Here is an 11,044-nt window from a genome sequence, read left to right as displayed (position 1 = left end):
GGCCTTATAAATAAAGATGGACGCCTTTTCGGTTCGTTGGACAGGCTTTCCAAATGGCAGGCGATGTAAGCAGGTGAGATATGATGAGCACTGCACAGTTGATCGCTCATGCGGGGCAGGATAGTGTAGTGGGTATTTGTGTTTGACTCCGAGCCAGTTTGGTTTCGATTCCAACTGTCCACAGTCTCTTGAGTCTATCTGAATGATGTCTTCGGCTTTCTGAAGAAGAGTTTAAAAGTCAATAATTTTCAATAACCATAATTTTAATTCTGGCACAATCAACTCCTAACTGTGTACCATTGCTTGAGGACTCTTCTTCTTCCTCTTCCTCTTCTGTGTGTATTGCATTCCTTGCTTGGGTCAGGTGCCTGCTCGTATGTCCTCAACATCTAGTTTATACAGCAGAGCACATCGACCATGGGAATCACATAACGTTAAGTAAGTCAGACATTATCATGGCAGGCTTGTATCTGGCACACACACACACACGCACGCACGCACGCACGCAAACACACACACACACACACACACACACACACACACACACACACACACACACACACACACACACACACACACACACACACACACACACACACAAACAAACGTGCACTACAAGTTCCTGATATGAACTTAATGTGAACTACTATCTACACTAATCAGCCTGAACAATGCATTGAGGTCAGAGAGGAAAGCACATTTATATTGAATAAAAATATGGGCCCACAAGGGTTTCCAGCAATCGTTTTCATGTTTTAATTCAAGCGAGGGAAAAACATAGTAAAGAATTTATTAAAGCATTGGATCAAATCATATTTCCTAAATTGAGACTGAAGCCCTTAGGTCCACAATTAGTCTTGTTTATCAACTTATTTTCTTCCAGGGATTAACTGTGATTCTGGACCACAACAAATCTGTTATGTGTGTGTGCTGAAACACAAAACATATTATTTCTATGTCATGCACAAAACACAAATAACAATATACAATTGACACGTATATTTTGTTCCGTTTTATTGAGTTTGTGGCCTTTGTCCTTTATTGACAGAAAAATGACGAAAGGGCTGAAAGAGAGAGGAACTGGCAGAGGGCCGCAGGTCGGGATTGAACGGGGCACCGTAAACCAGGCCTTATGCCCGTGTTTACACCAATGAGACTCAATGGCCAAGTCATGAATGAGAGTGTCATTCCTCTACATTGACACTAACAGGTAAATATTTAGGGAGGCTTCACGGTCCATTCATCAGTGCCAGCGGTTCCCTAATGAAGAGCCCTGAACATAGGCTGGCTCGGTGACAGGCGGCCACTGTGAAAACACCAGCCTACTCTCTCCATTACTGTGAACGGCTGTTTGCTTTGATTCAATACCATTGACTTTGTCAAACACATGTCGGCTAATGGGCCGTTTGCCACAGTAGCAAGAGAGACGCCGTTGTTTGACATAGCTTAGAATGGGAGAAAATAAAGAAAAGTTCAAACCCTTTTGGATTCAACCCAGATCACGAGGAGCGCCACAAATCCCACAGAATTAGAGCTTTAGTAGCTCCGTTGTCGTCGAAGTGTTAGCTTCCATATTGAAAAGTGATTTCAGCCAGACGAGCGCTAGCTGTTTCCCATTAGGCTCACACACATAAGCAGTAAGTAGCGCTAGTCCGCAGCGGTGGCTCTCGTCCAAACAAACCCCACTGCAGGCTCCATTAGAGATACACGACGCTCAGAGCGATGATGATGTCATCCAGCCGCGCCGCCACCGGCCCCCCCCTCACCCCCGAGGCTTTCTTAGGGTCAGCTGGCGGGAATGCACACCTCTCCCCCCCATCCCCACCCTCACCCCCACCTCATCTTGCAACGAGGCTAGGTGAATACACATCTGTGAAAACAAGCCTGAGCGACAGCCTGAAATGGGAGGTGGGAGGTGGGATGGGAGCAGGGGGTGTGTGAGCTGGGAGGGAGGGAGGGAGGGAGGGAGGGAGGGAGGGAGGGAGGGAGGGTGAAAATAACAAATAATAGCTTGGCGCTCCGCTCGGTGCGGCTATAAAACAAGACAACGATGAGTCCTGCCCCGCGTAGCCTACTGCTGGAGGGAGAGAGGAGGCCGTGTTGGCCTGTCAGGGAGGCAGGGTGGGGGCGTGTGGCTGGCTGCGTGGGGGGGGGGGGGGGGGAGATGAATAGTGGAACACAGGGGCTGTTGGCCGGGTCAGGGGGAGCGGCCCTGATAAAACCCTGCTCAGCGATCCCAGTCCTACTCCTCTTCCTCCGTGTCATCGCTGGAGCCGCCGCTGGAAACAATGCGGATAATGAGGGAGGAATGTGTGTTGTGGAGGAGCAGAGTGTGTGCACACACACACACACACACACACACACACACACACACACACACACACACACACACACACACACACACACACACACAGACACAGACACACACACATGCATGCATATCCACACACACACACTCAGACACAGGTACATGCAAATACAAACATACACACACACACAAACGTAAAAAAACACATACATGCAGACGCACTTGCACAACCAAAAACACACACACAAATAAAGGTAAATGGGGAGAGCCTTGCAACTATGCAAGCATTTTTTGTCACACACACAAACACACACACACACACACACACACACACACACACACACACACACACACACACACACACACACACACACACACACACACACACACACACACACACACACACACACACACACACACACACACACAACCCTGGCTTCTATGAGAAATGATTGACAGCTCTGGACTTCATGAATATTGTAAATGCTGTAAGTATGTGTGTTTGTCCTGCTGCAAGCTGTGACACATTTGGAGGCCACACAAAGTAATAAATCAAATGATCGATGAATATATATATATATATATATATATATATATATATAATATGCCATTCGGTGGATGCTTCCACAATAAAAATCATACAATAGTTCATACATTTGCAGTGGGAATCTAACTCCTTTCATTCTATCCTTGCAGCATTGAGGCAAAAGGCAATTTCGATTTATAAAATAATTAGAAAGCAGGCATTGAATCCCAGCTGAATTTTGTAATCTACAGTTAGCATATTTGGAAAACCTAACTAATTCATTCATTTTAACACTGATAGTATTTTTATTGGACCTCTTATTCCATGAACCTTAGATTGGTCTCCTGGAATTGCCATTATCATGTTCATTTTATCATTCTTAAAATGCCTTTTGAGCTAATTTTTTAAGATTTATTTTCCAAAAGTCTTTATAATGTACAATTTAGAACAACACAAATATATATATTGTTCATTTATAATTGTACTATATTTTCCCTAATTTTATTTACAGATTGTTATTGTTATTGTTTTTTGGCAACATAGACAGTAGGACTAGTTGCTTCTGATAAATGAACAGGATACAACTAACATCTAAACTATTTATCGCGTTATGTAAATGTTTATGTTCCAGGCTGAGGGGCTGGAAACACAGTGCATAGCCTGCTATAGTTAGCAGCCTATCCAGGACCTGGCGGGGTGGGACCTCCGCTGCTCCCACGCCAAGCCGGCTGCCGGACAATCCCCACTAACAAGTCCAGGGGCGACGAGACGAGCAGATGGAGAGACTCGACAACCTGTTGACAACACCATGACATAGACCTACAGCTCCCAAGATAAGCCCATTCACTTTTTTTTGATTTACGTTTATTATAAGTGCGCTGTCTGTGTACGCCGCCCCTCTGGGAGGAGGAACGTGTCGGTCCTGACAAGTTAAGTTTTCAAAGCTTCTTACCGCGAAAGTGAAACAGCGGTGTGTGACATGTTGTTTTCCCACACGAGTTCTGCAGCAGCCTACTGTACCGGACACACTTGGAAGGATTCAAACTCGGAAATAAAAAAAGAAACGAATGGAGAAGATGACACATGCGAAGTTGTTCTCGAAGCCCGCTCTTGCCAACGCTCGTTGGGTTCAATGGAAAAGTGAAGTTTGGACGCTTCGCCACAATACGGAGAGCAGCAGGTGACGCAGACCCGTGCAGCGGCAGAAGCAGCCCCGCTGAAAGACTCCGGGCTGTACCGTCACCAGCGGTTTCACAAAAGGGACCAGTGAAATGGTTTCGAGTTGTCATACAAACTGGAAAGACATAACTTAAAGGGGACCTTTTTTTTTTTTTTGGTCTTTGATTCTTCAACGACAACAAACCAACATGCAACTGTTGAGTTTACTGTGTGTCATGGTTGCGTTTTGGAAGTCGTGCTTGACCAACAGGAGCTGTCCGGATCTGATCATTGACAGCTGTCACTGCCCCGCTGAGAGGTCAAAGCAATTAAGCAGACTTCCGGTTCGCATCAAAGTGGTGTGTGATGATGTGGAGTTAATGGATACATTACAGCCCAGCTTTCTACCGAACCAAACTGTCGCCCTGTGAGTACAAACACACCCTGTGTCATGCGCTGTCATTACTTAGGAATGAGGTCCCCGATGGGATGGGAATGTACATTCCCATCACCTCCAAGGCCCAATCGAACAAGTGCAATTACTCTGTTGAGCTTGTAGATGTGTTTTTAACCTGAGAACATTGTGTAATACGTCTCACAATTTGATTCATGTAATTACACTCATTGGTGCCAAAGGTGTATGGTGATATGTCACTGTCAGACGCACAAGCCTTTCACTTCCCACGATGCTGTTGGAGCATAATATTTGCATGGTATTCAAAGTTTTTCTTACAGATTCATTGTACTTTGAGAGCTTTCTCGAGACCAGAGTGTTCTTTTAGTTTATAGCTGTGGACACAATATATGAAATAGCACTTTAACAATCGAGCGAATGAGCTCTGTTGTGATTGACTGCAACAGTAATTGTCTGTTATATTCATGGGAATTTAATATAATCTGTTTACTGATGTCAGCCGTTGAGAAAGTAAAAGCCCTGCCTCATGGGCCTGTGAGAAGTTCCGAAGTCCCGTGAGAAGTTCAGAACCTTGGAAGAGATAGAATAGTGCATTCATTTTCTCATTGATTTGTTAATTGTGACATTTCTATATCTTATATCTTTATTTTCAATCACATTGCCTGAAAACATTTAGGCAAATACTGCCTTCAACAAATTGTACAAGTTGCATATTTCACAGCAAGAGTAACAAGCCGTTCCAATATAAATAGCTATCGATATGTTGATGGTTGCTGCCAGGGGAAGTTTATTGCCATGCCAGTGTTTGCACTGTGAAATTATTCCTGACAACAATATTAAAATGGGCCAGTAGTCAAATGTCATCAAAATGTCTGAAGACTAGTTAAATTAATTTTATAAACACATGTACACCAACAAATGACATATTGGTATCCACATTTATTCCCATCCGAATATCTTGATTGGAATGGGGCCTAGCAAATCCTTGATGTGTCTTGGCTCTTCAAGCTAGTTCGTATCACAGCAGAGTTATGCTAACACATTTCGTTTTTGGAAATGCAATATTGTCATTTGAACATTTGTGCCGGCGACTCTTTTGGCTCTCTTCTGTGATTTCATTTATCAAGTGCAAAAAATCGAATATGCTCCAAAGAGTTAATAAAAATAAAATCACCTCAAATACATAACTGTATTGTATCTGTACTATTTGCATGAACAATTCGTCATGCAATACTTTATTCGCCTTACATAAAGCAACAATTTGTTATGCTCCAAATAAATGTTTGCGATCCACCATAGATTGACAGACAAAGTCATCGAATGGTCCTTTATAGGAAGAGAAAGCAAGCAAATCCCTGACTTCTCTGTTACTGTGACTTAAAGGGTTCCTTCTTAATTATTTTCTTCCCAAACGAGTCATGAAACATTCTGTTATTATATGGCTCCATCTGAGCAAATAAGAATAAGGTCCTGCGCCATTCAGAGGTCGGTCCAATTCCTCGGTGGGCTATATATTCTGATGATCTTCAGCAGCACCTTGGCAGGCCAGGAAGCAGTTTTCCTGTACTAGGAAGCGTGACCTTTGTCGGGGCTGAAGTGGCTTCCCAGCTCTCTCTTTTGTTTAGGCATGCTGTGCAAATAAATAGATATATCAGAGAGGGAAGTATGCACATACCGATGTCCCGTTCCTCCCCCCCTCCTCGCCCCCTAGGATGTCCAACAAATCTCCTCAATGTCTCCCCAAAGCCAGCTCCTTCTCCTACGCTGGCTCCCCATTCCACACACACACACACACACACACACACACACACACACACACACACACACACACACACACACACACACACACACACACACACACACACACACACACACACACACACACACACACACACACAATAAGCACCATGCAGCCCCACTATTTCCTCCTCAGTACGGTGGATTCTCTTTTTCCATTCTCTTCTTCTCCATTTGTGTATATTAACATAGGATTTCAATCTCCATCGCCTATTAAAGGGCGCAGCCGGGCTGCTCTATGCTAACATTGTTTGGCCTCCGCTGTAGCCATTAAACGGTCATTAGGGGGGGGGGGGGGCACTGCTATGACGCATCAAACCTTGTCAAATACCCAGACCAAACAATTTAACCACTGAATTTAAGTGTGTTGATTAAAGCTAGGTAGACGTGTGAGAGAGAGAGAGAGAGAGAGAGAGAGAGAGAGAGAGAGAGAGAGAGAGAGAGAGAGAGAGAGAGAGAGAGAGAGAGAGAGAGAGGAGCAGAGCAACTATGAAATTGTCACCCCACTGACCACTCTTCACATCCAGCAGTTGATGTTGCTTTGATGCTACTTTGACTCTAGATACCTTTGACGCTAGATACCTGGCATCTACCTATTCATCTTTACACCTTTCTTTAGAGAGCAGGGGCATGGCAGATTGTTCCTTTTCCTGTTGGTGGTGGTTGAGGGTCATAGTGGAGGTAGTGGTGGTGTGGTTGGTCATGGTAGTGTTGGTTGCCAAAGTGGAGGTAGTGGTGGAGATAGTGATGGTGGTGTAGATCAGGGGTTTCTAAACTTTGAGTGTGTGTGGACCACTATTTATAATCAAGAATTTTCATGGACGACCTTATAACGTAATCAGGTATTAAATATGTACAGTTATCACAAACAAACTGAACTGAATTTAACTGAACTGGATAAAGTCAAATATCAAGCCCTCAACCAACAGGCTGGGAGTTTGTCCAAGTAACATATGCAAAACATTTCAGAAACGGGAGATCAAGAAACTTACTGGAAATTAAATAATAGGCCTTATTTCTTCCATTTATAAACAAATCGTTTCAAACATACACTGCCAATATATAAAGGCTATGCATGTGATGAGATCACGAACTCTGGCCCTATACACATTTAACGAAAACACAGTAGGCCTACTCTGGTAAAAACAACAAAAAAAACAAAACATTTATTTTGTTAATATTAATTTACAAAAATATAGGCCTATATTAAAATCAAAAGAACAACTATAGCCTAAACAAATGCTCACCTAATGAGGTGGATGATGTTGCTTTGCAGACGATAATTTCTGTATGTCAGGTTCCAGTGATGACAGCCTCAATCTGAGATCTGGTTCAATATTAAGTCTGTTCCGATATTTTGTCTTCAACATTCCCAAGGATGAAAATCCTGATTCACAGAGGTAAGTGTTTGGAAAAGGCACAAGCAGCTTCAGGGCTTTGTTGGAAAGTTCGAGGTATTTCTTGGCAACTTTCAGCCAATAGTTACCTTCAATTTAATTTAAATTGTATATGATGCATACATATTTGTATTTTTATGAGAAATATTATTTTATATTTTAGTTTGCTTTTCCACGGACCACCTGCAGTACCGTCGCGAACCACTGGTGGTCCGCGGACCACAGTTTGAAAATCAATGGTGTAGCTAGTGGTCATGGTGTTGGTAGTGGTCATGGTGGTGGATTGGTGGTGGTCATTGAGGAGGTAGTGGTGATGGTGTTGATAGTGGTGGTGAAGGTAGTGGTCACTGGTCACGTGGTGATGGTGGTGGTCATGGCGGAGGTAGTAGTGGTGGTGGGGTCAGTGACCTCTATATACCATCAGCAGTGTGAAGTATAGTTGAGACGACCCGTTCTCCGTGGGGAAAAAATACTTCCGTAATTGTTGCTGACAGCTGTCTCTTGGAGTGTAGTGCCACTGGAGAGAGAGTGAAAGAGAGGGAGAGGGAGGGAGAGAGAACCGGATTGTGAAGGACAATGAGAGTAAAGAAAAGGGGGGGCAGGGGGGGGACACAGAGAGGCGGTGAAAGAGAAGTTGGAAGTGACAAGGGAGGGATCTCTTGACACACCCAGGAGTGTACAGAAGCAGTGTGCTGGAGCTGATGTAGCGACATCCTGTGCTGGCAGGAGTTTAGACCGTGTGTCACCGCAGTGATGCATAGATTATTTCCTGCTGTTGTGCCGAAACCTGGAACGGGACTTTGGGGTGGTTTGAACAGGAGATTGTTACGCATGGATCTGCCTAATCTGTTAAACCTGATGACTGCACCAGATAGTTATGGATCGTCACACTGGGAAGGTTGAATCACACTAAAGTTTTTAATTTCCTATCAAAGGTCCCATTCGCCATAGCAAACATTCTGCCAATGTTAACCGTTACTAGAGGTGCGCCGGTGGCTACAAAGCATCACACAATGGTGCATTGGTGCATCTCCCCCTGCAAGACATTGCTGGTGTGTTTTTCAAGTCCTTAAAACCATGAGGAGAGGAGGAGTAAGGCCTTCCATCATGGATGCCTAGTCAGACCTGCTGCTGTACGGCTCAGCCCAAGGCTGAGGGCGCCCTACCACCGGCACCACCACCGGCACCACCCGCAGCCACCAGCACCACAGCCACCCCCACCACCACCCCCACCACCACCACCACCAACGGCACCACAGCCACAGCCACCCCTACCACCACCACCACCACCGGCACCACAGCCACCCCTACCATCACCACCATCATTCAGTAGACAGATACGAGAGGATGCTTGTGCTGTTTTAGGGTAAGAGAGTTTACAGTAGTGAATGGCTAAATAAAGGCAATGGGAGCATCCTGTAGCCATCATAATGCATCATAATGGCAGGAACAACACTCCAGACGCCTCAGGATGCAGCAGCCACGTCCCCTACCCCCTCGATCCCTCAACGCCCCCACCCCGAATACGGTGGGCGGATCTAGACTGTTGGTGCAACATTTGGGACTAAACGGCAATATGGAAGAGGGTAGAGTCCAATTTAATCTGTACTTATCTTCATGGAATTGATGATGTCGGTTCGTTGTTATCGACCCGCATGCATCTAATTAAATTGACCACATTTTTATAAAAAACAACACAAAGCCTCTACACTTATGCATAGCAAAGGCGTCATCCTTTAAAATTTCCCTCCCTCCCCATCCCTCCAATTTATCTTTTACTCGCTCCGTCTCCCTCTCTCCCTCCCTCCCTTTCTCGCCCTCTCTATCCCTCCCTCTCTCCCTCCCTTCCTCCCTCCCACCCTGGGGGCCTCTTGTACTTTTCGGGGCTCGTCCTTGTCTCATAAGGTGCAGTTTTGTCCGTAGCCGTCTTCTGGAGCAGGGCTGCATCAATATTTCATTGACGTACAGCCCTACACTCTCAGCCCGTCCATACCCTCCACACACATTACCTCACTCGCTAAACCCCTGCCAGTGACTTGGCAGCGACCGCCAAAGACATTGAGCCCATTAAAGGCCTCATTTCCAAATGCAATGTACACATAAACAGCCATGGCCATAAATCTCTACATGCCACAGCCGATGTGACCCAGCCCCCCCGCCCCATAAAGACTGTGCCCCCCATCGCATATGAAGCTACTGAAGTAGTCTCTGTCGGCCTCTCTCTCACTCTCTCTCTCTTTTTCTCTCTTGCTCTCCCTCTCTTTTGTTTCCGTCTCTCTTCTCTCTTCCATCTAGACATAACTCTCTCTGGAGCTACTGAAGCAATGTATGTGCACCTCTCGCTCCATCTTCTTGCTCTCTCTTTGTCTTCTCTCCGTCTCTGTCTCTCTCTCGCTCTCTCCCCAAACATCTCTCTCCCACTCAGACGGGCCATCTCACTCTCTGGGTTGCGCGTGCTGTTTTGTGTGAGAGTGAAAGTGTCCATCGTAAAACGAATGCCCTTTTCCCTCCCATTCATTCAATCATCTAGATGGGGCCGGGCTGCAGGAAGCCAGCTATCTCCTACCAGGAACACCTGAGTGCTTTCTTCTCCAGCCAGTAAACGAAACACAAATCAGGAGTTCATGACCGGGGAGGGGGAGAGAGAAGGGCAGCCACTGCCCTCCCTTCCCGACGCATCACAATGGTCTACACAGAAACCAAGAATGTGTCAAATTATGCTTTATGCTTGAGCATAGATAAATACAGTAGGGAGACCAGGGCATCCATTATGTCTCTGTTATGCTGTCTTCTTCTTCTTCATCTTCTTCTTCTTCATCTTTTTCTTCTTCTACTTCTTTTTCATATGTCAGGTTTATTGCCCATTTGCCTCTCCCCCTCTCTCTCTCTCTCTCTCTCTCTCTCTCTCTCTCTCTCTCTCTCTCTCTCTCTCTCTCTCTCTCTCTCTCTCTCTCTCTCTCTCTCTCTCTCTCTCTCTCTCTCTCTCTCTTCCTCTGTCTCTTTCTCGGTTTTTCTCTCTGTCACTGTTAAACAGGATGTGTGTGTGTGTGTGTGTGTGTGTGTGTGTGTGTGTGTGTGTGTGTGTGTGTGTGTGTGTGTGTGTGTGTGTGTGTGTGTGTGTGTGTGTGTGTGTGTGTGTGTGTGTGTGTCCCACGTTTGTGTCTGCACTTCTCCCTCTTCCTTAGTCTCTCTGGCACTTGTATACTTGAAGTCCCATATATATTTTTTACAGACAAGGCATTTAAGTGGACTTCACCCTCATCTCCAGAGCATTTGAACACATGGAATCAAGGACCATCTTCACAGATAGAGGCAAAACGCTCTGATGTCCACAGAGAACATCATCACATTGTAATTCTGTTTTTACATCCCGTCCACTGTCCAATCCACTGGGGGAATCTCTTTTAGTACCCCCTCCCTCCCCTGTGCGTGTTGTCTGTTTC

The 11,044-nt window shown here is 45.3% G+C and overlaps 1 protein-coding gene across 1 annotated transcript in view; it reads left to right on the top strand.

The window, feature by feature from the left end:
• Positions 1–3,559: 3,559 nt before the first annotated feature.
• LOC130404201 (adhesion G protein-coupled receptor A2-like) overlaps positions 3,560–11,044 on the top strand; it is a 30,698-nt gene continuing 23,213 nt past the window's right edge. The window contains exon 1 of the mRNA XM_056608845.1: positions 3,560–4,419. Coding sequence (XP_056464820.1) covers positions 4,202–4,419 — 218 coding nt within the window. The 5' untranslated portion in view covers positions 3,560–4,201. The remainder of the gene's footprint in view (positions 4,420–11,044) is intronic.

Source organism: Gadus chalcogrammus, chromosome 15 (assembly GCF_026213295.1).
Source record: "Gadus chalcogrammus isolate NIFS_2021 chromosome 15, NIFS_Gcha_1.0, whole genome shotgun sequence".
NCBI classification, from domain to species: domain Eukaryota; kingdom Metazoa; phylum Chordata; class Actinopteri; order Gadiformes; family Gadidae; genus Gadus; species Gadus chalcogrammus.
The sequence above is the reverse complement of the archived record's forward strand: the minus strand, read 5'-3'. Positions and strand labels throughout refer to the sequence as shown.